At 50.7% G+C, this 26,092-nt stretch overlaps 2 protein-coding genes across 2 annotated transcripts; one reads left to right on the forward strand and one right to left on the reverse strand.

Annotated features, from left to right (window-relative positions):
- Nucleotides 1-1,071: 1,071 nt before the first annotated feature.
- LY6G6F (lymphocyte antigen 6 family member G6F) lies at nt 1,072-4,395 on the reverse strand. The gene is made up of 6 exons (XM_004780967.3): nt 4,256-4,395; nt 3,134-3,463; nt 2,791-3,054; nt 1,655-1,810; nt 1,406-1,472; nt 1,072-1,271 (listed from the first exon to the last, which is right to left on the reverse strand). The coding sequence occupies exons 1-6, from the start codon at nt 4,311-4,313 to the stop codon at nt 1,247-1,249; spliced, it is 900 nt and encodes a 299-aa protein (XP_004781024.1). The 5' UTR covers nt 4,314-4,395; the 3' UTR covers nt 1,072-1,246.
- Nucleotides 4,396-7,626: 3,231 nt separating this feature from the next.
- On the forward strand, nt 7,627-22,596 carry ABHD16A (abhydrolase domain containing 16A, phospholipase). Its single transcript, XM_004780970.2, has 20 exons — nt 7,627-7,836; nt 8,826-8,882; nt 9,581-9,647; nt 9,883-9,969; nt 13,143-13,228; nt 15,020-15,093; nt 15,277-15,399; nt 17,559-17,673; nt 17,757-17,858; nt 18,764-18,827; nt 19,229-19,278; nt 19,617-19,740; nt 20,634-20,738; nt 20,972-21,035; nt 21,298-21,354; nt 21,495-21,557; nt 21,673-21,749; nt 21,833-21,931; nt 22,031-22,077; nt 22,265-22,596. The coding sequence occupies exons 1-20, from the start codon at nt 7,705-7,707 to the stop codon at nt 22,346-22,348; spliced, it is 1,677 nt and encodes a 558-aa protein (XP_004781027.1). The 5' UTR covers nt 7,627-7,704; the 3' UTR covers nt 22,349-22,596.
- The last annotated feature ends 3,496 nt before the right edge of the window (nt 22,597-26,092 follow it).

Here is a 26,092-nt window from a genome sequence, read left to right on the forward strand (position 1 = left end):
CCTCCCTACCTCTCTCTCTTTAAAAGCAAACTAGAGCTGCCTGGTGGGTTGGGCTGGGCTGCTGGGACCTGAACTGTAACTTTCACCTCATTCTCCCTTTGTGTCATTTGCGTCCTCCTTCTTGCTAATAGCTTAGCTTGAGCCCCTGTAGCATGGCGGCTTTCGATGACACTTCTGAGAAAGATTTCTTCCAGTGAGGCCCAAATTTGAGCAGACACACAAAAGGGTGTCTGGTGGAGTTGCTTGCGATGGTATGTGGGGGACACTGGCTCCTTTCTGCCTGAGACCAGGAACAGACCAGTTAGGAGCATCGGTGCCCTTCCCTGTTCTACCAGCTCAGGCTTGTCCATGGCTCAAAGACAGCCCAGCACACACCCCACCAGGGAATCCACCCACCACCCCTGTGGACACTCCCTCTACCCCCAGAGATAGCATGTGACTCTAGGGCCTCCCAGGGTGTCAGGATGTTGATAAGCCTCTCACTGCTCGGCTCCGGATGCCACAGGAAGTGCTAGGATAAGGAGGGCGGCTGGGAGTGCACCCCACCCCGTCCTGACTCAGTGCCCTCCCTGTCCGTGTGAGGAAGTCTGAGGTCTGATTAAAGGTGCGTGTTCTCCTTCCACTTCTCTGTGCAAACGAGACGGAGCAGGGATGAGGGGGATGGGGGTGGGGGATGGTCGGGCTTAATTTCAGGGCAACCTGAGTCTTCTTCCAATTCTCTGTCATTCAGTCCTCCCACCTGGTGCTTCTGTTGTCTTCTCTCCCTGCCTGTCTCTTTCCTCTAACTCGAGTCCCTTCCCTTCTCTCTTCTTTAGTTGCCTCCATTTGTCCAGTGGTTTCCTGAGACTGACTCTCCAGAATTGCTCAAATCTCTGGATTCTCCTGTCTCATCTCTGCCCATCCCCACCCCTCCTCACCCCCTAGCAGCCACCCTGGGCTCCCCTTCAGTCCCATGGTACTGAGGGCTCAGGACCACCCCTTTACTGGCTGCTATGAAACAGGAGATCACACCTGTGATCTCACAGGTGACATCGCAGAATAATACTTTGCTTTCCTTCAGCGCCCCTGAACACACACACACACACACACACACACACACACACAAACAGCGTGACTGCTGGAGATCAGCTGGACTGTAGGGCAGCACTCGAAGCCCTTCCCCTCCTTGCCAGGTTTTCAGGCGAAGCCTCAGGTGCCAGATGGCCAGAGGGACAGCAGATCACACTTCCAGCAGATGTCATGGAGATCATTTGATCTTGGGGGCAGGTGGGCTGTGGGTTTTGTGAAGCAGAAAGACAGATTAAAGATACTTTCATTCTCTACCTCCTCAGGAACAGGGGCCCCCATACCCACCCCAACCCCAGTCTCCTTGGGATTTAAGCCTGCACCCTGGAGTGTTCCTCACCTGAGACGGGCCAAATGGATGTTCTCATAAACCTGGATTTCAGGTTTGAACTGAGGAATTGAGGCACCTGGGAAGAAGGAGTCACACGGGGTGCAGCAGAGAAATCACCAGATAACTCAGAACTATATTCCTTACTACCTCCTCCCCTAGAGAAGGCAGGGATAGAGGCAAGACGTGAGCCCAACCCTCTGCCACCCACCCACTCACACATGCTCTCTTCTTTCCCCCTGGGAGGAAACTGGGACTCACCTCTGCACTGAGTCCCCTGGGCCCTCTGTCTGCAGAGCACGATGCTGACGGCCAGGATGGTGAACCCCTGACCCACTGTGAGCAAGAGCATCACGATCCAGGACACGTCCCAGCCCGTGGAAGGGGCACAGAGGGCAGGGGAGGCATCCGTGGAGGCTACAGTAAGGGCAAGACAGCAGGGATAAGGAGGGACGCAGTGAGGGGTTTGTTCCCATGCCCCAGAGAGAGGCTTTCCCCCTGTAGTCCAGCAGGCTCTTACCACCAAAAGACTTTATAAGCTTCTTTGTCCCTAGTTTCCACCATCCCACTTTGCCCATATTCAAGCCTCTCATGTTGACCCCATCAACTTCTGTTGGTAGCAAATATCAACACACCTGTATCCACCTATGGACAGCTAACTCCAGAACAGACCATCAGCCGTAACTGCAATTCTTCCTCATATCCTTAATAGTAATCCAAACTTCCAGGACAAAGTAGTGCCTTCCAATTCATTCTTTCTTTCACTCATTTAGTCCATAAGCATTCCCTGAGTGCCCACCAAATGCCAGGCACCGTATTAGGTGCTGAGGATGTAGAGGGAAGTAAAACCCATTAATTGGCCTTTGCTTACCAAAATAATGTCCATTTGCTCCTCCCTCCTGCCTCATAAATGGGTCATTCTACATTCAATAGCATTCTTTCTGTGGGTAATGGACTTCTAATTGTTAAAACAATTATATATTTTTCCCCTTCTATTTTCACTCACAGTAGTCCATTATAACATTAGCACATGTATCTTTACTTCAAAAGACAATTGCCCCATCAATAATTCTTTTCTTCATGTCTGCTATGAGATATTCCATAAAAGTCATAGATCACCCTATTTGTAATTAATGGTATATTCCACCAGAATCCTTCTCATCCCTTTTGGCCAATGGTCTCTTCCACCAGAAAGCTGGCTTAAACAACCCCTTCTCTATTAGGGAGTTATCAATGAGAGAAAAGGCCCTCTTCCTACAGGTGATGGTCTGCTCCACCAGAAATCACCCCCACCCACCCAAATCTGGCCAATTACAAAGTCATGTCCACTTCCTCTAGCCAGCAAGTGCAGAATGTGCCAGAGGCAATATCCTCTCCCAAATCCTCCCTCAGTTTACCTGTCAAGCTAAAGCTGACCCCTTTGTTGTGAGGCATGAGGCAGCGGATGATTCTTGCTCTATGTTCCTCTGACTCAGAGAGTCCCTCCCCAGGACACACTAAGAGCAGGGCAGCCCCATCGCCCCAAAATGACTGTACACGGCCCCTCACAGGACCCTTTCCCTCTAGCCAGGTCACAGAGTCTAGGCGTCTGGCAGGGGCCACAGAGCACATGAGGACAGAGCAGTGGGATCCATCGGCAGCCCTCGAAGATAGCTGGGATCCTGTGGGAAGAGAGGGACCTTAGTTCTCTGCTGGGCTTCCTGACCTCCAGTGGCCCCCGATTTACATGCCTTCACTAACCTCTGAGCACGGAGACATCATACATCCTCCAGTTCTGGTACCTGTGGTGCTGACCCAGCACAGCACACCAGTACCGACCAGCGTCTCCCTCCTTGGACCCTTCCAGCCACAGTGAGAAGTTCCCCAGTAGTTTGAGTCTGGATGCCCTGGTGGGCTTCCCGAGGTCTGGGGCTGGCCTGACCACTTGGACTTGGGCCACCAGGGCAGTGGAGGAACCTGCTGCTGGGCTGTGGAACCAGGATAGGAGTTCATCTCCACTCAGGGTGGGCGGTAAGGGACATGGCAGCTCCAGCACCTCCCCCGAGGCTACAAAGATGGTCTGGATATTGTCTGTGGGGAGGAGATTGTATGAGACTAGAAATCACCATCAGATCAACAGCTCCCACTTGACCTCCAACCCCCAGCTTCTGCCCCTCCTGGGAATTCCCCCAGCATGGGTCTGGCTATGAGCACTTTCTCAAGTGACAGCTATGAAGAAGTGAGGAGGGGAGGATAAAGTAGGGCCTTCCTCCCCTCTCCTCCAGTGGGTGAAGGAATCTGAAGGCAAGAGAAAAAAGGCTAGAATAGTTGGCAAAGACCCTTTCTCTTCCTCTCCTTTCTCCTTTTCTGGATGCATTTTCTCATCTATTCTTATTTTCTAAAGGAAACTGTACATAACAACAACAACAAAAATAGACAACAAAACAAAAGCCCCCAGATTAAAAAATTAAACATTAGGGACACCTCAGTGGCTCAGTCAGTTAAGCATCTGCCTTGGGCTCAGGTCATGATCTCAGGGTCCTGGGATCCAGCCCGCATCAGGCTCCCTGCTCAGTGGGGAGCCTCCTTCTCCCTCTGCCTGCTGTTCCCCCTGCTTGTGCTCACTCGCACTCTCTCTCTGTCTGATAAATTAATAAATAATTTTCAAAAGATTAAACATTAAAAACATTTAAAAAAGAAACTATACATAACCTGGACCCTCATTGTCTCTGGGTCTTCCCAAGAATTAGAGGAAGTGGGGAATCCGCTGGGGTAAATCTATCTCCTTGAGTCAAATGCCTTCCCCAGGCTCTGAGGAGAAACAGCAGTAGTTCCTTACAACCTTCCGAATAACCAAAGAATCCCCCACTTCCTCCTCCTTACCTGCAGCAGACCAGGGGGCTCCACATAGGAACAGAAGGAAGAGGAATAAGACCGCCATGGGGAGAGGCTGCCAAGTTCTCTCGCCCAGGACCTGGTGTCCTGTAGAGGAAACAAAACCCAGATACAGTCCCACGCTCCCTGGTTTGGAGTGACATGGGCCTCTGAGGGGATGGGAATGCTGGGGAGATAAAGCCCAGCTTCATATTTACTGGGGAAAAAGTAACCACCACTTTTCAGTTCTGAGGGGGAAAAGACTCAGCCCAGGGTGTTCTGAAGAGGATCTCCTTACACTTCGGACTCCACATCAGCTGAAGGAGACAGATCAAAGACTTTGTGCTAAAAAGCCTCTGCAGAAGGGGGCACAGCTGTCTACCTTCATTCAGTCTGGAAGTACATTCTGTGCTCTTTCCTCCACCCTAGGAGAGATGCCAACCATGAGTGAAGAACCTGAGTCTTCATGTTGGTCTCCACAGAACCTGTCATAAGACTGCATACCTAGTCAATACTCCATAAATAATTTAGAATGACTTTCCCTGAGGCTCCCTGGCATACCACTGATCTCTTCTGAGCCCCTAATGAGTGTATTAAGTTACTACTGAAGGAACTGGATAACAGGGGCCTGGAGAATTCACCAAATCCCTCTACCCCGGGCAGGATTCTCAAAGCAGAGTTTCATATAGCTCTAATAGTTTTTAATGTGTTATTTGTTTATTTATTTATTTAAAGATTTTATTCATTTGACAGAGAGAGATCCCAAGTAGGCAAAAGCAGGCAGAGAGAGAGAGAGGAAGGGAAGCAGGCTCCCCGCTGAGCAGAGAGCCCCCGATGGAGGGCTGGATCCCAGGACCCTGGGATCATGACCCAAGCTGAAAGTAGAGGCTTTAACCCACTGAGGCACTCAGGCGCCCCAAATGTGTTATTTATTTTTAAAGGTTAGTTAAAAAAAAGTTTTATGGGTGATCTATTTATTTTTTTAAAAATTTATTTATTGGAGAGAGAGTGCGGGAACGTGAGGGGGGTGTGCCACAGAAGGAGAGGGAGCAGCGCCACAGAAGGAGAGGGAGCAGCAGACTCCCCACAGGAGCTCTGACCAATGCAGAGCTCAATCCCAGGACCCCTGGGGGATCCTGACTAGGATCATGACCTGAGCCAAAAGGCAGACACTTAACTGAGCCACCCAGGAGACCCTTTAAGTTTTTGTTTTAATTCCAGTTAGTTAACATACAGTGTTTTATTAGTTTCAGGTATACAATATCATGCTTCAACACTTCTAAACATCACCTGGTGCTCATGACAAGTGCTCTCCTTCATTCCCATCACCTTTTCCACCCATCACCCACTCCCCCAACCATCAGTTTGTTCTCTATAATTAAGAGTCTGTTTCTTTCTCTCTTTTTTTCCCTTTGCTTGTTTGTTTTGCTTCTTAAATTCCACATATGGGGATGCCTGGGTGGCTCAGTCAGTTAAGCATCTGCCTTTAGCTCAGGTCATGATTTCGGGGTCCTGGGATGGAGCCCCACATTGGGCTCCCTGGTCAGCAGGGAGCCTGCCTCTCCTTCTCCCTCTGCCGCTCCCCCAGCGTGTGCTCTCTTGTGCATGCTCTCTCTGTGTTAAATAAATAAATAAAATCTTTTAAAAAAATTCCACATATGACTGAAATCATATGGTATTTGTCTTTCTCTGGCTGACTTATTTTGCTTAACATTATACTCTCTAGCTCCATCCATATCATTGCAAATGGCAAGACTTCATTCTTTTTTATGGCTGCATAATATTTTATAGAGATATATGTGCATGTGTGTGTGTATGTGTATACACACACGTATCTCACATCTTCTTTCTCCATTCATCAATCAAAGGACACATGGGCTGTTTCCATATATATTGACTATTGTAAATAATGCTGCTATAAACATAAGGATGCCTGTTTCTCTTTGAATTGGGTGTTGTTGTTGTTGTTGTTTTTAAATATTTTATTTATTTATTTGACAGATCATAAGTAGGCAGAGAGAGAAGAAGGGAAGCAGGCTCCCTGCTGATGACAGCCTGATGCAGGGCTCGATCCCAGGACCCTGGGACCATGAACCCAGCTGAAGGGAGAGGCTTTAACCCACTGAGCCATTCAGGTGTCCCTGAATTGGGTGTTTTTTAACTCTAAAATTCTTTTCCTTTTTTAAAAAAGATTTTATTCATTTGAGAGAGACAGAGCACAAGCGGGTGGGGATGGATGGATAGGGACAGTGGGAGAGGGAGAAGCAGGCTCCCCACTGAAAGCCCAACTTGACCTGAGCTGAAAGCAGATGCTTAATCAACTGAGCCACCTAGGTGCCCCCTTAAAATGGTTTCTGATTAAATATTCTATGCATACCAAAGACTATATCAAACCTAACATAATAAGTAAAAGAAGCAGGAAACAAAGGGCGTGATTTGTATGATTTCATTTCGGTAAAGTATGAAATTAGGCAAAACTAATCTATGAGTTTAGAAATAAAGATAGTGGTTACCCTTGGTGGGGCAGGTAGTGATCTGAGGAAGATCTTGTAGATGTGGTATAATGTATTCTTGATCTGGAGGCTGAGTACATGGATATATTGAAATGGCACACTTTTCTGTATAGGTGTTTACTGCAATAAAAAGCTAAAGAATGTATATTTTATGTGGGTGTAAGGTACAAGGAAAAAGAAAACAAACCTGAATCTCTAATAAGAAACAGTATTACCATTTCAAAGGTTCTCTATGCTGTGTTACACTATTCTAAATTTGCTCTTTCTTTCACTCTCTTGATCATTAAATTTTATTTTTGGACGTTATATGTACAAATGGTGTCAGGTTGTATGTAACCTATGGCTTTCTTTTTTCCCCTCAACATTACGGTTTTGAGATTCGTCCACGCTTGAGAGCGATAATTCATCTTTTCTCTTTTTTTTGACCGTATTTCACACCCCTTAACAATACTGAATCCTCCTATCCATGACTGCGATGCAGCTCTCCGTTTATTCAAGGCTTTGCTTAGCTCTTTCAAAAACGTTCATAATTTTCTTCATGAAATCTTGCATTTCTTTGATTAGATCTATTCCTAAACACTTTTTCTTTTTTGTTGCTCTTGCCAAGTGCTCCTAATCATTACCCTTCATTCCCACTGTCGCTCGAGAGTCTGCCAATATTAAGGAATTTTTTTAAAAAGGCGGGGGCGGGGGGGGACTTAACTTCGCCTGATACGTTCTAACTCTCAGCGTTCCAAACGCCTCCAACTAATTTCTGACCATTGCTCTATCCGTAGGTCCATCTGCACGAAAACCGTCTCAAGGAGCGCGGAAAATGTCTCCCCAGGGCTCGAGGCGGAGCCTGTACGTGCTGACGTCAAGGGCACGCAATACCTTAGAGGCCGGGGAAGGGCGGGGCCGGTAAGGGGACCTGCTGCTGGGAGAGCAGCGGCCGGAGCGGGGGCCATGGCGAAGCTGCTGAGCTGCGTCCTAGGCCCCCGGCTCTACAAAATCTACCGGGAAAGGGACTCAGAAAGGGCCCCGTCCAGCGTCCCCGAGACTCCAACTTCAGTCACTACCCCCCCTTCCAGCTCCTGGGTGAGTCGAGTTCTCCCCTGGTCAAAAACATGGTACGGCCCAAACCCCTTTGCGGCCTTTGCTCCCCAGCAGCGCCCAATATTGGAAATCGGTGGAGCCTGCTTGTCAAGCCAGTTGTCTGCAAAGTGCTCTTTGTGTTTCCTGGGTTAAAGTCCCGCCTGCGGACCGGCTTCCTCCTTTATCGCCGTTTGCCACCGCTTTCTCATTCTGACTACCACTCCTTGCTTTTTCCTTTCGAGGCCCCCCACCCTGCCTTTCGTGGTTCGTGCTGGTCCCAGTTGACTCTAAGTCCTGGAAGAGACCCAGCGCGGATTCGAGAGCTGGATGATTCTGCCGTCAGACTCTCGATTTCTTCTGCCTCAGTGCCCTCCCCAGTTCTGTTTTATCTTCCTTCCACCCTGGCCTTGAATTTCAAGATGATTTCTACATACGTATCCGCTGACCCCCACCCAACCGCCCACCCTATCTTGGAGGCCCTAGGGTCATCACGTCCGTGAAAGCTGGGGGTGGTGGTAGACTGTGCCCCTACATGTTTTCTACCTTTTCATTGGTAGTCTCAGACTGTGTTTATTGCTCTCCAGAGCTGCCCGCCCTCAGCCACATTCTCTTCCTTAATCACCCCACTGTTACTTCTGATCTTCTTTCCCTCTTCAAGTTGTCACAGTGTCTCTCCTTTCTTCTCTAACTCCTGTCCCCATATGCACATGCCCACAATCCATTTGAAACTGGGTCATGAAAAAGGATCACGAAATGTCCAGTGAGGCTGTCACTTTTGCTCGCAAGTCCAGGCCACTATGTTCTCATGGTCTGAGGTAGGAAATTGAGTTTAGAGTGGGGGTTGGGAAGAGCGGCTTCTTAGGGAGCCAGGGATGTCCCAGGAGGGACAACTTTGGAGGCTAGAACCCAGGGACACACGTCTGGGCTCTCAAAGGGAAAAGGAAGGACTTGTCAGTGGACATGGTCCTTGACTCGGCTGTCTGTTTTGGCAGGATACGTACTACCAACCTCGTGCCCTGGAGAAGCATGCTGACAGCATTCTGGCACTGGTATGTCTGCCCTGATGTCTGGGACTACTGCATCTTTTCCCATCCAGTTGCCTTCCCGAACTTTCTCCTCCCCAGCGTGGGGGAAGGCAGCACTCCTGGGGGGTGGGGGATGCTCTGGGCTCTGCAGCCAACCTCTCCAACATACGTGTGGACACGCTCTCAAGCACACATACTTGGCATTCCCCTTTGGTGTGTGCACTGCTTTCTGTGGGGCAGCCTGAGCCCTGAGGAAAATGTGTTTACTCTTGGGACTGTCTGCAGGTGCTGAGTCCTGTGGTCCCCAGTGACTTGTCCTCCCTGGCAACTAACCTCTTGGCTGCAAAGACAGCTGTTTTCTCTGGCAGAGTTCCTATGGTGACGTTTGTGCATCTCTTGGGGACCAGGCCAGGCACTGTCCTGAGCAGGGCTGATTGAAAAGGCTTGGTTAATTTGAGCAGAAAAAGAAACTGGCCTTTAAATGTGGTGAAATTATGTCTGGAGACAAGAGGAAGAAACGGGAACATATACCTAATCTCCCCAGCCTCTGTTATGCTCTGATATGTTGCCTTTCAACAAATATTAAGCACCTACTGTGTTATGCACAGAATAGGTCCTTGATATGATCTCCCTCAGGTTATCCACTTTGCTCAGAGCCTAGGCCTGGAAACGGCAAACCTCTGTGTGTGTATTGATTGCTTGTCCCTGTCTCTCTGCTGCAGGCTTCAGTCTTCTGGTCCATCTCTTACTACTCCTCTCCCTTCGCCTTCTTCTACTTATACAGGAAAGGTCAGTGTGGTTTCAAAGGTGGTGGGCAGGTTGTTGGCAAATGAGCCAACCCCCGCTAAAGAGGAAAGGGGACCTGTGAGGATGGCTTGGCTTCCCTCTTCCATGAGGCATCTTCTTCCTCCAAGGGCATGGCTGTCCCAAAGAGAGGGTATGGGGTGGAGGTGGGGGCTGTCCTGGGAAGAGATGCCAAGGGGCAGTGGGGAAAACTTCTCACATAATGCCTCTCCCCTCCTAGGTTACTTGAGCTTGTCCAAAGTGGTGCCGTTTTCCCACTATGCTGGGACGTTACTACTACTCTTGGCAGGCGTGGCCTGTCTCCGAGGTAGGTCCAGAGGGAGCCTGGTTTGAATCTAGCCTTCACTAGATTATATAGTATATTATATAGCTTTTGAAAATAAAATTTTTTTTTATTAAAGATTTTTATTTATTTGACAGACAGATCACAAGTAGGCAGAGAGGCAGGCAGAGAGAGAGGAGGAGGCAGGCTCCCTGCTGAGCAGAGAGCCCGATGTGAGGCTCGATCCCAGGACCCTGGGATCATGACCTGAGCCGAAGGCAGAGGCTTTAACCACTGAGCCACTCAGGCGCCCCTGAAAATATAATTTTTTGCTGGGTGCTGAGGGGGAATAATTGGGAATGGTGAAGACATGATCTTTTCCTTAAAGGATTTGGTTGTAAGTATGAAAAACTAATTGGCAGAAAACTTTGGTATTTTCTGGAAAAGATGCATATAGCCTACAATAATTTTGCACATATCCACATATATGTTTGTAATAATCCGAAATTGGAAACAAGTCCATGGCCACAAATAGTAGGATGGATAAATACTTTCGAGGGTTCTAGTTCTACAACAGAACACAACAGAGCAATGCAAGTGAACAGATTTAAGCTACACTTCGTAACACAGTTGAGTCTCAAAATTGTTGCATTCAACATTACAGATAATATATGCAGTGTATTTCCACTTACATGAATTTCAAAAAGGCAATATAGGTGGCAAAGGCATATATAAAGGCATATATAAGTGGCAGAAACATGCATGGTTATCTTGAGAATCAGGAGAGATTACCTGGGAGAGGGAGGGAACAAGACAGGGAGGACTCTTGGAGGGATGTGACTTTGACTTTGTTCTCTTCCTTGACTCAGGTGATGGTCACATAAATGTTTGCTTTTTTTTTTTTTTTTTAACTGAATGTGTGTTGTATAAGCGTAGTTATATCTCACAGTTTAATAGTGAAGAGATGATCCAAATCATTGCCCCTTGGCAGGTGCACATGACAAATACTGGGCAAAGGGATGCTTGGGCAGGTCAGGAGCTGGATGGCTACACTTGGGTCCAGACAGGGGTGAAGACCTTCTGCCTGCGGTGTTCTGCCTCCCGATCTCCACCGGGTTGGGCTCCCTCCTCAGAGAGTCCTGCCCTGACCTCCTGATCTAAAAGTAGCTCCTGGGGCGCCTGGGTGGCTCAGTGGGTTAAGCCGCTGCCTTTGTCTCAGGTCATGATCTCAGGGTCCTGGGATCGAATCCCGCATCGGGCTCTCCGCTCAGCAGGGAGCCTGCTTCCCTCCTCTCCCTCTGCCTGCCTCTCTGCCTGCTTGTGATCTCTCTCTGTCAAATAAATAAATAAAATCCTTTTAAAAATAAATAAATAAATAAAAGTAGCTCCCACTCCTCAGTTTTGTCCTACATTTAAATTTTATTTATTTTTAATTTGGGGACAAAAATTAAATACAGAAGAGCTCAGAGAACACAATACTGTAATAATAATTTTTTTTTAAGATTTATTTATTTGACAGATCACAAGCAGGCAGAGAGAGAGAGGAGGAAGCAGGCTCTCCACTGAGCAGAGAGCCTGATGCGGGGCTTGATCCCAGGATCCTGGGATCATGACCCAAGCCGAAGGCAGATACTTAACCGGCTGAGCCACCCAGGCGCCCCAATATCATAAAGAATTGAAATGCTTATGTTCTATGATACTGTTTCAGATACCTTTGGTCAATAAAATACTTAAGCTTTGCATTTCGAGCTGGCGTTCCCATTGGAATCTTCCCCAGTTCTGTGTTCCTCTTTCCCCAGAAGTAACCATTGCCATTTGGCGGGGTTTCTTTCTTGGTCCACATTTTTATATTTTTATGAAAGATACGCCTCACTTTATCAAATCTAAGCTGTTATGAATTGTAAAATGCATTTCGATTCAGTTTTCAAATGTGAAAGGAAACATGTTTTAGAATCTATGAAATACGGTAACTAAAAACAATATATAGCCCTTCTTTTTTTTTTTTTTTAAAGGTTTTATTTATTTATTTGACAGAGATCACAAGTAGGCAGAGAGAGAGGAAGGGAAGCAGGCTCCCTGCTGATCAGAGAGCCGGATGTGGGGCTCAATCCCAGGACCCTGGGATCATGACCTGAGCCAAAGACAGAGGCTTTAACCCACTGAGCCACCAAGGCACCCCTACAGCCCTTCTTTTGTTCATTTTACATTTTTGGCACAACTGGCATCACACTGGACAAACCATTCTGCACCTTGCTTTGTTCTGCATATCGTCTGGGGTCTCTACCCCTGATGATAATAGCATTCTGGTTCATTCTGGTTTTATTTTCTTGGTAGCACTTACCCCTCTCTGAAATGTTCTTGTTTACTTGCTTACCATCTTTCTCCAGTCCCACCTCACCCCCAACCAAAGCCCCAGCTCTCAGTGGTGGAACCTGTGTGTCTCATTTCCGGTGCCTCCCATGTCATTGGTGCCTGGCCCATGACACCTGTCAGGTCAGTGAAAGCAGAGAAGTCAGGGCTTCAGATTCCTTGCCAGTGAAGGGAGAGCAGATGTGACTGCCAAAGGGCCAGATGAAGAGAGGAAAGAGCTGAGCATTGAGGATGGCTCTTGTTTCAGAGAAGGAAGTGGAAGGGAGGCTGGGAGGAGCAGTCTGGATATCAGAAGGTGGCAAAGATGGACCCAGGAAGCAGAGGAGGAAGGAGTCTCGAGGAACAGGAAGAGTGCTGAGTGCACAGTTGGAAGAGAGCGGGGACAGAGAAAGGGGACTCAACATTCAGTGAGGAAGTGATTGTGGGGCGAGAGCAGGAGCCAGGAAGCCAGATGGCAGGGAGTTAGACTGTACAGAAAAGAGAGGGAAAGCAGGCAGCGGAGAACGCTGGCAGGGAGAAGAGAAACTCCGCACTCACTGGGGTGAAAAGTAAGGTTGCGTGTTACTGTGGTAAGACTGGGAAGGTGAACATTCTGGAGGGTGGAGCATCAGTAGCCTATCAAGAAACAAACTGAAGAAGCTGGGTGGGAGGGGAACACTAAAGCTACATATGAAGGAAGGGGGTCAGCTCGACTCTCCTGTTTCCCCAGACTCTGGGCCATCTGTTCCTTTTCCTGCCACTTCTCTTTCCAGGGCCTTCTCCTTGCCCATCTCTAAGCTTCTTTCTGAAACTTACTCAGCTTGCTCTTCCACTTTTCTTAACGCTGTTTCCTGTCCTCTCTCTCCCAGGCATCGGCCGCTGGACCAACCCCCAGTACAGGCAGTTCATCACCATCTTGGAGGCAACACATAGGAACCAGTCTGCAGAAAACAAGGTGAGAGGTGCCAGACGTCTGGGTTCCCTGGCGGCTGCTTCCTCAGCTGCCTCCCTGGAGCACTAGGCACCAGCTTCTGCCTGGGGCGGGAGGTGGGTTTTGCCACAGACCACACTGGGTTTTCGCTTGCCCATCTCTGTATCCCCTCCCACCCCGTGCAAGTGAACTGTCCACCCAAGGAATCTTCCTCCCCACCACTCCTAATGGAGTGTTCCATAGTGTTTCTTAGAAGGGGGTCTTCTCTATCACAGCAGCTCAGTTCTGTAAATGGTGTTAATTTTTTTTTTTTAAGATTTTATTTATTTATTTGACAGAGAGAGATCACAAGTAGACGGAGAGGCAGGCAGAGAGAGAGATAGAGGGAAGCAGGCTCTCTGCTGAGCAGAGAGCCCTCTGCGGGACTCGATCCCAGGACCCTGAGATCATGACCTGAGCCGAAGGCAGCGGCTTAACCCACTGAGCCACCCAGGCGCCCCAAATGGTGTTAATTTTGTCCATGTGCATCAAACACCATGCTAGTTTGGTTCAGAGATGGGACAAGATGGACAGGTATGTCCACTCTTGTGCCCGGAAGCACAGCATGGTGCCAAGAGGGAGAAAGGCTAGGGCACAGTGTCCTTGGAGTTGGGCCAGCCTAGCTGGTGCTGGAGTGTGATTATCTTTCAGAAGGGGCTTTGGGGCCCTATAAAGCTCTTCCCTGTTACAAAGGGGTTCCTGGGATCAAACAGCTGTGACCACCGTCATCATGCTCCACACTGTCATTTATGGAGCTATGGAATGATGTCCTGGCACGCCGCTGTCTGAGGCATTTTGCATACACCCTTCCCAGGCCTCACAACAACCACATTAGGTGGTATTATTATACCTCTGAGGAAATAGACACAAAGAGGTTCAGTGACCAGCAGAGTCACGGAGCAAAGGAAGTGGCTGGGTCTGGATTTGCCTCCAGGTCTGAGCAGAGTCTGCCTGAAATTTGCTTTTCTTCATTTTGTTTTGTTTTGCCATTTACATTTTTGTACAGTGTTTCTATTGTTCCTTCTTAGTCAAGTTATTTTTGAAAATGTCAAAAAATTTCTGTGAGGGAAAATTAAAAAACAGCTCTTAAAATATAGCATTGGGCACTCTGGGGATGAGGGAGGGAGTATAGCAGAATAGAAGACACAGTTTCCGCCACCCTCAAAAAGCATGTGGGCAGACTGAGTGGGATGACCAGAGGTGTAGATGGTCTGGGTGGCCTCACCAGCTCCTGACTGCAGAAGTTGAAGGAAGGGAGGTGGCCATGAGGATGGAACTGTCGGAGAGGGCCTCATTCAAGAGATGGTCCCAATGCAAAGGAAGCACCGTAGGCATGACTTTCCTCCTTCCCTCTCACCCAGCCTCCAGGACAGCATCAGGTAAAGACCCAGTGGGGGAGAGGGCATGTCCAGCCAACAAACCCCCCCACACCCACACTTCCTCCTTCAGAAGCACCAGCACCTCCAGCCACCCATTCTGGGTGTGGGTCAGTCTTAAATTTTGGAAAAGCAAAGACTATTAAGTTTCTCTTCTAGAAGCAGCCAGGCCAGTCTTGAGAACAGATAGAGCCTCCTCTCTTGCCTGATTTTTCAGGCCATAACAAAGCTTACCCTCTGTGAACTGGGGGGGGGGGGGGATGTTGACTTGTTTCCCCCTCCCCTGATGTGCAGGGGTGAGTCTTGTGGTTGATGAGGGTGAGATGAGGTTGGGTAGGTAAGCCTGCCCTCTTAGTCGCCCTGTTCCTCCCCTTCCTCTTTCTCTCCCTGCCCACCACAGAGGCAGCTCGCCAACTACAACTTTGACTTTAAGAGCTGGCCAGTCGACTTCCACTGGGAAGAGCCCAGCAGCCGGTGAGGTCCCAGTTCTTTCATTCCCTCCCTGCTCTGTCCTGTCCCGCACCTCTAGCCCCATTTGGGGCTCCAGGGCCTGCTCTCCAGCGCCATCTCCTCGTTCCTAGATCCCTGCCCTCTGGACCTCAGATGTCCAGCTTGCTGTTCCTGACTCCATCCTCCCCTGCATCTTTCCATCCTCAGGAAAGAGTCTCGAGGGGGCCCTTCCCGCCAGGGTGTGGCCCTGCTTCGCCCAGAGCCCCTGCACCGGGGGACAGCAGACACTCTCCTCAACCGGGTCAAGAAACTGCCTTGTCAGATCACCAGGTGGGAAGCAACAGGGAGAGAGGCCCGCTGGGGTGGAGGGGATGTGGAGTGAGGACTCCAGGACTGGGTGCTCCAGTTCAGTCCAGGACTGGTGCTCTAGATGTCATTTACTGGGCCTCGAGCTGTTTGTGGTAGTTTCTAATCTCGATTTGTATGTGAAGAAAAGAGGCTCAGAGAAGTTCAGAGTCTCACAGAAGGATTGGGATGAAGGTGAATGAAGGATTAGGATATTAACACGATTCTGTCTGATGACAAAAGCTCTTTCATTTTGTTATTTTTTCAATTTATTTAAGTAAGCTCTGCACCCAACATGGGCCTTGAACTCAGGACCCTGAGCGCAAGAGTGACATGTTCTACCAACTGAGCCAGCCAGGTGCCCTACAAAAGCTCTTTTAATGAGGCTGGGAGGGAAGAATGAGGTTGGGGGTGCGGTGGAGACACATAGCCCTAGCCGGAGCAGGGTCTGGTGGCAGCTGTGTCCTTGTCCTGGACACTCTGCACCTTGGCTATTCTTGTCCTGGACACTCTGCACCTTGGCTATTCTACCTTAAGCGAGCTAGTTTCTGCATCCGTAAATAGCCCACCTCGCAGGATTGGTGAGATTAGGTAGGTAACCTGTTCACAAAGGCTTCTACCTTGTGTGGGGCCCTGAGCGCACATGACAAAGCCCAAGTAAGTCATAGCTGTAGTGTCACAGTAGTAAGCATCGGTACCTTGCCGTGGTGCAGGTGCTGTGGGGATTTTCTGTTGCTGGGGCCTGGGAGGCAAGTTCTGGGATACCAAGGAAGTGGGAGGGTTTAACGGTCAGTGTGGACAGTGTGCCCCCTTGTCAGAGGGGCAAACCAGATTTGCAGCTTTGAGGGGATGCTGGATGGAGTGGTACAGTGTTTTTCTGGGGACAAATCCTATTTCAGGATTAACTGGAAATGGTTAATTGCCTTTTTTAGGAACAGCACCTACCTATGTGTCGAAAGTAGTACGTTGGTTCAGTAAATATTTTCATCCCCTACTCTGTGTCAGGCTCTGGCCATCGGCCGCATGGAAGATAGAAGGCACATCTCAGTAAAATGGAACAGTCAGGTCTCTGCCCCCGTGGAGTCTGCAGTCTGGTTTGGTGTTTTTCAAACAGTGGATCTTGGGGCACCAGGGTGGCTCAGTCGGTTGGACGTCCAACTCTTGATTTTGACTAAATTCATGATCTCAGAGTCTTGGGATTGGCCCACCTCTAGTGCTGTGCCCCTTAGGGAGTTTACTTTCCTCTCCTCCACCCCCTGTCCCTCGCCCTGCTCATGTACACACACACACTCTCTCTCTCTCTTATCTGACAGAGATTATAAGCATGCAGAGAGGCAGTTAGAGGGGTGGGGGGGGAAGCAGGCTCCCTGCTGAGCAGAGAGCCCAATTCAGGGCTCGATCCCAGGACCCTGAGACCATGACCTGAGCTGAAGGCAGAGCCTTAACCCACTGAGCCACCCAGGCGCCCCCTAAGTAAACACATCTTAAAACAAAATCCAGACTATGGATCTTGACCCATTCAGGAATCTTGAAGTCAATTGAGTGAATTAGAGCTATCATTTTTTTTTAAGTATTATTTAGCTGGGAACTTTTAATAAGTTTCATTTTTAAGATTTATTTATTTAAGAAAGAGAGAGCCAGAGTGCACACCCGCAGTAAGGGGTAGAGTGCGGGAGGAGCAGAAGGAGAGAGAATCTTAAGCAGACTCACACTGAGCCCCAGCCCAGAGATCATGACCTGAGCCGAAACCAAGAGTTGGACATTTAACCAACTGCACCACCGAGGCCCCCTCAGTAGTAATTACACATTAACAGAATCATAATTAGTAATAACTTTGCTTTTACTTACCATATATAGAAAATATCATCTCCTACATTTTTAGTATATGTACAGATGTGTGTACTGGGCCACAAATAAAATGTGCCCCTTATAAAAGGTTGTAGTAAAAAAGTTTGAAAAACATCAGCTTGGTACATACAATATTTCATTAAATCCTTAAGGAGGAACACAAATACATGAGGGTCAAGAAAACAAAACTGAAGTTCAAGGGTGAAGCGGGCCCCAGGGTCTCTGGGTATGAGGGCTGGGATGGACCCTGGGCCCTCCTGAGCTCAAGGGTCGGCTAACCCCTGTGTTCCCCACAGCTACTTGGTGGCACATACCTTGGGGCGCCGAATGCTGTACCCCGGCTCTGTGTACCTGCTCCAGAAGGCCCTCATGCCTGTGCTGCTGCAGGGCCAGGCCCGGCTGGTGGAAGAGGTGAGGCACCCCCGCCCCGCGGCCCGATCCTCCTCCCCCAACCAAGGATATGACCTCCCGCCCCTCGTGTCTCCCTCACTTAGTGTAATGGGCGCCGGGCGAAGCTGCTGGCCTGTGATGGCAACGAGATTGACACCATGTTTGTGGACCGGCGGGGGACAGCAGAGCCCCAGGGACAGAAGCTGGTGAGAGGGAGCAGGGAGCCCAGAGGCAGTTGCGGGGGCAGCAGAGGCTCTGGGGATCTCAGGCCTCCAGCAACTCCGAGGAAAGACAGCTGGAATAATCCCTGTCTCCCAGCCCCACCCTCAAGACCTCTTCTCTCGGAAAACCCTGCCATAGCAAAATGGAGCAAGGAGAGGTTGACATTCAAGGACCAAAAAGTAATCTTGTAACGGTCACCACTTAGGCAGCATTTCTACAACCCTGTGGCAGAGAAACTAATTTTTTATGTCAACCCATTTTATAGATGATAAAAATAAGAGCCGGGGTAATTTTCCCAGATCACACAGTAAGTGAGAGAGCTGGGATTTGAACCCGGGCTGCCTGGCCTCCCAAGTGGCCTGCCTCCATGAAGCAGTCCCAGAAGGAGCCCTGAGCCAACAGTCTAGGGAGCTGGCTTCTGGTCCTGGCTCTCCCCAGCACTGTCCATGCGAGTCCATGCGAGCCCCATCATCTCTGGGCTTTGGCATGGGACACCGTGGAATGAGTTTATCTGACTCTGTGTCTGGAGCCCAGAGATGGAAAGCAATTGGCATACCACACAAGACAAAGTGTCATGGGAAAAAATAGACTCAAAAGCCAGAAAGGAAAAAAAGTATCCCTACCCATTTCTGAGGGCTGGCCCCGTGCTGGTCTTCCAAGGAGAAGTGGACACTGTGCTGGGTGATTAGTACTTCCTCTTCCTCTGAGGGCTCAGTTTGCTAAGCATTTGCATCCACTTTGCTTCTCTTCTTATATACCTTATGGGTTGAGAAATTTCCATTCCCCTTGAAGAGAACAGGCCCTTTCCTCTTTCCACATCCTACCACATGGGGCATTTTCTGTCCCAACTTGGCTCCTTCCCAGCCCTCCTTCCTGCCTCCCTCCACAGGTGATCTGCTGTGAGGGGAACGCGGGCTTCTATGAGGTGGGCTGCATTTCTACGCCTCTGGAAGGTAGGCCTGTGGCTCAGCTCTCTTTGTCCCTGTCCTTTGGAATGGAACGGCCCCATCTTCCCACACCGATAGAACCTCCCTGCGCCAGATCGTGTGTTCCGAGTGAGGTTTAAAAATCACATCTTGGGGGAAGTGTACTCCCCCTTTGCTAAGCATACATCCCTCCCCTTGGGCTGTGTTCCTAACAGGATGGCCTTTGTTCTGTCCCCACCACACCATCACCTCTCCCTTCTGCTGCCTCACAGCCTCTGGTGTCATCTCCCCATTCTGGGAAGGCTGGAGTTACTTGCCTCTGAGTTTGAGAGTGTTTAGGGTTCAGTTGCTCTTTCCCCCAGGGCTGGAGGGGTTTGGGGGAGGTGTGGACCATGAGCTCCTAGCCCACCCCCCCTCCTTCTTTGCAGCTGGATATTCAGTCCTGGGCTGGAACCATCCAGGCTTTGCTGGAAGCACGGTGAGACCCTCCCTGAAATCCCTTTCTTTTCCTGAATTATGGTCTGTCTCCCCCTGGTCAGCCACTAGAGTTAGGGAAAGGAGTGGCTGTTTCTGGTGGGGGAGCTCCCACTCCCCTGTCACCTGGGTGCTAAGGGCAGGGAGCCAGACCCTTCCTCCAGTGGGAAGCGGCAGGCAGGCTGGTTTCTGGAGAGTGCAGCCCTTCCCACCAGCGTTTTCTTCTGCACCCTCCCTGTCTGTTGCAGGGGAACTGCCAGAAGAGTCCATTTTGGGAGCTTGCCAGTGACCCAGGTGGCCTTTGGTGCTGACTCACTCCAGTCTTTGCCCTTCCTCCTGCAGGGGGTGCCATTTCCTCAGAATGAGGCCAACGCCATGGATGTGGTGGTCCAGTTTGCCATCCACCGCCTGGGCTTCCAGCCCCAGGACATCATTATCTATGCCTGGTCCATCGGCGGCTTCACTGGTACCAGCCTACCTCCTGCCTCCCTCCTCCCAATTTGTGCCACCCCTACCCCACCCCAAGGAGAGGTAGGGAAATGCATGGGCGGCCTGACAATGGGGTCGAGGCTTAAGGGAGAAGAGGATGGAGGTGGGATATCTGTGTGGGTCTGGAAGAAGGTATCCTGTTTGTATACATTCACGTTTCCTTCCACTCTTATGCCCATTATTTTATTTACTTATTTATTTATTTATTTTTAAAGATTTTGTTTGAGATGGGGCGCCTGGGTGGCTCAGTGGGTTAAAGCCTCTGCCTTCAGCTCAGGTCATGATCCCAGGGTCCTGGGATTGAGCCCCGCATCGGGCTCCCTGCTCCACAGGGAGCCTGCTTCCTCCTCTCTCTCTCTTCCTGCCTCTCTGCCTACTTGTGATCTCTCTCTGTCAAATAAATAAATAAAATCTTAAAAAAAAAAAAAAAAAAGATTTTGTTTGAGAGAGAGAGAGCGAGGGGGAGGGGCAGAGGCAGAGGGATAGAGAGAATTCCAGGCAGACTCCCTGCCAAGCATGGAGCCTGACACAGGGCTCATTCTCGCCACCCCAAGATCATGATCCAAACCAAAACCAAGAGTCAGATGCCTAACCAACTGAGCCACCCAGGTGCCCTCTTTTGCCCATTATTAAAAGAAGTAGACCAGGGTCCTGGACAGGGAGCACATCAGGGAAGCGAATCTTTCCTCTGCACATCTTCGATGCACTTTGATGTTCTCTCTCAATCTTTTCCGGAGAGTGCCCTGGCCAAGTGACGTGAGGGGTTAAGGGAGACCTTGGGCTAACCTAACAGGGAGGATGGTGTCAGCCTGTAGGGTCAGTGGGCAGGAGCCTCTCAATCCTCACCCTTCTTTCCTATCCTGGTACCAGCCACGTGGGCAGCCATGTCCTACCCAGACATTAGTGCTGTGATCCTGGATGCCTCCTTTGATGACCTGGTGCCCTTGGCCTTGAAGGTCATGCCAGATAGCTGGAGTGAGTACAACTCCCAGGCCTGCCCTTCCAGGGAAGGGGTGGGCTGGTACTGGGAGCTTCATTCTAACTGGAGACGGATCCTTTTGCTGTGGGTAGGGTGTGGGTCACCCCACTATTGAGAAGCAGGAGGACTCCCCTGTCTGGGGGCCTCAGTTTTCTCTGTGAGCATTGGGGACCTTTGTGTTGGGCAAGGGCTTTGTCTCTGTTATCCCTTCACTTTTATCCCACTCCAGGGGGCCTGGTGACCAGGACAGTGAGGCAGCACCTCAATCTGAACAATGCAGAACAGCTGTGCAGGTGAGTGAGGGCCGGCCAGCAACACCCTTCCCCACCTCCCCCCTGTACAGGCTCTGCTTGGTATTCGAGCAGATCTCCCAGTAAGGCCAGACTTTAGGCAATGGGGCCCATTCTTTAATATTTTCTCATCCTTGGGTGATGGGCTAGCTCATGGGGCCCTGTATAGTGGGGGATGAGAAGGCAGCCCTTTGGGGGGTGGGCAGTGGCCAGGTGTTACCGTCTCCCTCTGAACACTCTCTCCCCACAACGCTCTCCTCTGAAGGTACCAGGGCCCTGTGCTGCTGATCCGCAGAACCAAGGATGAGATCATCACCACCACGTGAGTACCAGGGAGCCTCTGCCCTCCTGGATCCCAGATGGACCTAGGAAGTTGCCCTTCCAACCTCTGCCCCTGGAAGGTGTCCAAACCCTCCCTCCCCAAACTCCAGCCTCTTCAGTGTCCATTCTTCCCACCCCCAGGGTTCCTGAGGACATCATGTCCAACCGAGGCAACGACCTCCTGCTGAAGCTCCTGCAGTACCGGTGAGCCAGGGGTGTGTGTACTGACATGGCACAGCGGGGAGCGGGGGAGGAGGGCTTGGGGTGAAGAGTGAAGGGAACTGGGTCCTGACCTCCCATCCCCGTGCTCCCTCTGTAGGTATCCCCGCGTGATGGCAGAGGAGGGTCTTCGAGTGGTGAGGCAGTGGCTAGAGGCCTCCTCACAGCTGGAGGAAGGTGCATGCAGATGCTGTGAGGCCTTTGGGTGGGGACATGGCAAGGCCAGGCACTGACTGGCGTTCCTCTCTCTCCCTGAGCAGCCTCCATTTACAGCCGTTGGGAGGTGGAAGAGGACTGGTGCCTGTCCGTCCTCCGCTCCTACCAGGCAGAAAATGGGCCTGACTTCCCCTGGAGTGTGGGTAAGGATGTCCTGGGGCAGGAGAGGGTGTCGGGAAGAGTCCAGGAAGTAGATGAATACCCGGATGTATGGACCCCGTGTGAGTGCCTCTTCTCTGCAGGGGAGGACATGGATGCAGACGGAAGGCAGCAGCTGGCCTTGTTTCTGGTGAGCTAAGGGGTGGCGAAGGAAGGGGGTGCCCAAATGGCCAGGGGACACATGTAGGGCTTGGGGACAGCACTGGAAGTGGCAGCTTGTAGAGAGTGGGTGGTGGTTTCACGGGCCGTGGAGGTGTTTGGTGGCTGCTGCTCACTGCAGTGTTCTGCACCCCACCTGTCCTGCCCTCTTTCTTCAGGCTCAGAAGCATCTGTACAACTTTGAGGCCACCCATTGCACCCCGCTTCCGGCCCAGAACTTCCAGATGCCCTGGCACCTCTAGCAGCCACAGTGGGACTCGTTCTCAAAGAGTGGAACGGGAGGAGACATGAGGAAGGAGCCTCTTATTTGTGATTCTGTGTTTATGTTGCTGTTTGTAGTTTGTGGAAAGTGGGGGACTGTCCCCCTTATCACTGCCCTCTTGCACGTTTCCCCTCATCCATCCGGCAGTACCTAACCTTGCCCGACATGCACCCTGCATTCGATGAATGAATTATTCCTAGTAATTAATAAAAAGGTATTTTTTCTACAGTTGGGTTAAGTGTTTGACTTCCCGAATGTCCAGGAGCCTGGGGCTGAAGCCCCAAAGGCTGGGTTTTGGGCAACCCAACCCCAGCCAGCCTATTTAACCCTTCCCATCCCTGCTGTTCCCCCAGGCCTTCAGCCCCCAACCAGAACTGTCCTCATACAGTGGGTCCCCAAGCCTCCCCGTTTGCTGGTCTAGTAGTATCATCACGTACAGCCTCCCCTGCAGGCGACCCAGTCCACCCTGCGTAACCCTGCAGCCTCCCCAGGAGCTCACAGCTTTGTTGCCTACAAAGGGTTCTAGTACCTGATTTCCCCTACTCAGGGATCTTCTATGGATTTCCAGATTGAACCCACATGGCTTCACCATCAGTACCCCCAGTGTTTCTTGCGAAGATCTTGCTATTCCCATGAGGAGTGAGGAACAGCCCACTCCTCACGTCTTAAGCAGCAAACCCTGCACACCTCACTGTGTCATCAAGTCTCCTTCAACAACAGAGCCTGTCAGGGATGGAGGCCAGAGCTCCAAGGGCTCATGTTCTCCTAGAGCCACACTTCGCCGTTCTGGACAGCTATTAGAAGAAAATCCTTAGTTTAAACCTGAGGAAATTGGTTTCCTCTAACTTCTGTCCTATTTCCAATCCTTGGATTTCATGGAACAGAATAAGTCCTTCTCCCGCCCATCAGTATGTTCCCTGGCCACTTCCTTCTTTGGGAACCTCTTTTCTAGATGACACTCCCCCAGATTTACCACCTTGGCCACTGTTTTGAACAGGCTTAACATGGACAAGCAATAAAGTTCTGTTGTCCTGGATGTCTGCTGACTAATATCAGTGTCTCCTGGGCCCCGGGGCATGAAGGTCCTTCTGCAGTCTCTGGGACAGGAGCATACTGAGTCTCCACTGGAAGGGTGATCTCTGAGACTTGTCAGGTGATATGACACCTGGTATTTGGGGTTAAAAGAGAGGAAGTGGCCACAGCTTCACCACTTTGAGCAAACACTGGAGAATTGATGCTGGCGTTCTGCTCCACTGTCCTGTCCCAGGGGGCAAACACGGTGGGAAGTGTGGAGCAAGAAGCTGTAGGACCAGTTGCCAGGTTCTGAACCTCACCCTCCCTCATCTATGAATACAGTTAATCCCTTGGAAAACAAGTCTGTTTAGCTAAATTAACAACCTTTTTGAATGCACATAGGGGGTACCTAGGCCCACCTTCCCACCCTGGAGGCAAAGGACTCCCCCTTCTTGGCCATGGTAACTAGGGACTCCGTTTACCTGCCTCTATCACCACCTCCCCCTCCCCCGTTCTTCCTGGACACACTATAAAGAACAGTGGATGTCATGAGGAGCCCTTGGATATCTGAAGTGGATAGCGAGGGTTAGGTTTAACATTTGAATTCTGGACACCCCCACACAGGCAGGGGCTTTAGTCTACCTCCTAGATTACTTCCCGGTTGGTAAAGCTCATATCAGCCGTCTGTTTTCAGAACAACCACCCACCGGGGTTGGGACCAGCTCCCTGTCCACCCCTCACCCTATATAGCAGGGTTCGGAACTGTCTCAGAACAGCTGAGATGCAGATCCCTCATCTGCTGGGGCTCTAGACCTTGCCCTACTAGGCACCAAGTAAGGCCCGGATGGCCAGGCATCCCCGAGGAGCTGGGCACATTTGGTGAGAGGATGGGAAACCTGGGAAGGAGAGGGGGTCCCTGGGCTAGACCATCCCTCATTTCCCCCTATCTTATAGATGCAGGCTCCCCCTGCACTGCTTTCAGCGAGAGCTGAAGGGGTCAGCTCTGGGCTCCGTGTTTGGGGTGAAGATTTGCTCCACTTCCCCAGGAGCGTCAGGTGTTTCCTTCCTGGCTGTCACAAGTGAACGAGGGCCAGGTACCTACCCACTCATTCATCATCCAGCCACTCAACAAGCTATCCCAGGGGTGCCTGGGTGGCTTAGTGGGTTAAAGCCTCTGCCTTCGGCTCAGGTCATGATCTCAGGGTCCTGGGATCGAGCCCCCCATCCGGCTTTCTGCTTGGTGGGGAGCCTGCTTCCGTCTCTCTGCCTACTCGTGATCTATCTCTGTCTGTCAAGTAAATAAATAAAATCTTAAAAAAACAAAAAAACAAGCTATCCCAACTCCCTGAGGGAGGAACTGAATCATTTTTTTTTTTTTTCATTTATTTATATTCGGGTTTAAGATCGCTTCCCCTGCTCCTCTCCAGACCGTCTGGTCTAGCCTTTCCGCTAACAGAACTTGGCTCTCGCCCAGCCCAATCATACCCAGCCCCGTCCCTTGCGGGCCCCGTCCCATTCCCCCGACGGCCGCATTCTATCCTCAGGCCCCACCTCCTTTGTTTCGTCACCCTGCGGCTTACCCACCGGAATCCCTCCTCCCGAGGGAAGGGCACTCAGCGCAGATACCGCCCGCCGCTGCTGTCACTATGGCGACTACAGCAGCGCCCCGCCTCTTCACCCTGGAGAACCTCCTTGGAGCCCGTCACTGTGGCAACGAACTCTCGAGGCTGTGCCAGCGCACTGGCCGCGCCCTGTCGCTTATACTGGGGAGTAATAATATGAAACAGGGCAGCTTTGCGGCGCTGAGGCCACGCCCTTCCCGAAGAACTCCTCTTCCAGCCCCACCCAGCCCAGCCTGGGTGTGTTGCCTCCTGCAGAGCGCACCGCCTGCGGTCTTCTAGTCCCCAGCGAGTCTTCCCGGACTCCTTCAGGGAGCCCAGCCTTAGCTACCCAGAACTCCCTAGTGCTTGGACTTGTCGCTACGGTTATATTCGAGAGAGGGGTTTCGAGGACGCCCTTTTGTCCGCTTCGCTTCAAGAGTAGCCCCCGCTCTCTGATTCTCTTCTACTACTCTGTCGTTCCTTCAGCAGACATATCGGCTGGTACCTGGCGCCCCCCCCCCGCAACTTCATTACTCTGACTTTTTCAATAACACGTTTTTCTTTTTTCATTCATCCCAAGGCTCTTGGGAGCGCAGCGGCGTGCACTTTCCTTTCGTGATTCTTCTTTCCCGTGCGTCTTCTTGGCGCGAGTCTCCGTCCATTTCTTCCCGTCTTCCCCGTCAGCACCCCGAGGACGGATGATTTTTGGAAGGTCCGGGACTTTAAGCATGGAGCCCTCCCGCAGGGCCGCACCCCAAACCTCCAGATCCGAAGCTGGAGCAGGCGATCCGCTCTCTACGCCCAGCTCTTCCCATAGCCCACCCACACTTAAAGTAAAAACCCCAAGGGGCGCCTGGGTGGCTCCGCTGGTTAAACGTTTGCCTCTGGCTCGGGTCGTGATCTCCGGATCCTTGCTCACAGCGGGGAGCCTACTTCTCCCTCTTTCTGCTGCTCCCCATGCCTGTACACTCTCTCTGACAAATGGATAAATAAAATATTTTTAAAATAATAATAATAATAAAGTGAAAACCCCAGGTCTCTTACAGAGACCGACCTCGAAAGGAGCAAGCTGAGTCCGCCGAAACTTCAAGCCAAGCAGGCCACGCCTT

Source organism: Mustela putorius, unplaced genomic scaffold (assembly GCF_011764305.1).
Source record: "Mustela putorius furo isolate JIRA1106 unplaced genomic scaffold, ASM1176430v1.1 tig00003856_pilon_pilon_pilon, whole genome shotgun sequence".
In the NCBI taxonomy this organism is placed as follows: domain Eukaryota; kingdom Metazoa; phylum Chordata; class Mammalia; order Carnivora; family Mustelidae; genus Mustela; species Mustela putorius.

What these genes read in the sequence shown, in the direction of transcription:
- LY6G6F (XM_004780967.3), bottom strand. Translation starts at nt 4,313, where the DNA reads ATGGCGGTCTTATTCCTCTTCCTTCTGTTCCTATGTGGAGCCCCCTGG. An exon ending in CCAGGGGACTCAGTGCAGAG is followed by an intron (nt 1,473 to 1,654) that starts GTGAGTCCCAGT and finishes CCTTCTTCCCAG; the next exon opens with GTGCCTCAATTCCTCAGTTC. An exon ending in ATCCATTTGGCCCGTCTCAG is followed by an intron (nt 1,272 to 1,405) that starts GTGAGGAACACT and finishes CAAAACCCACAG; the next exon opens with CCCACCTGCCCCCAAGATCA.
- ABHD16A (XM_004780970.2), top strand. Translation starts at nt 7,705, where the DNA reads ATGGCGAAGCTGCTGAGCTGCGTCCTAGGCCCCCGGCTCTACAAAATC. An exon ending in CTGACAGCATTCTGGCACTG is followed by an intron (nt 8,883 to 9,580) that starts GTATGTCTGCCC and finishes TCTCTGCTGCAG; the next exon opens with GCTTCAGTCTTCTGGTCCAT. An exon ending in GATGAGATCATCACCACCAC is followed by an intron (nt 21,355 to 21,494) that starts GTGAGTACCAGG and finishes TCCCACCCCCAG; the next exon opens with GGTTCCTGAGGACATCATGT.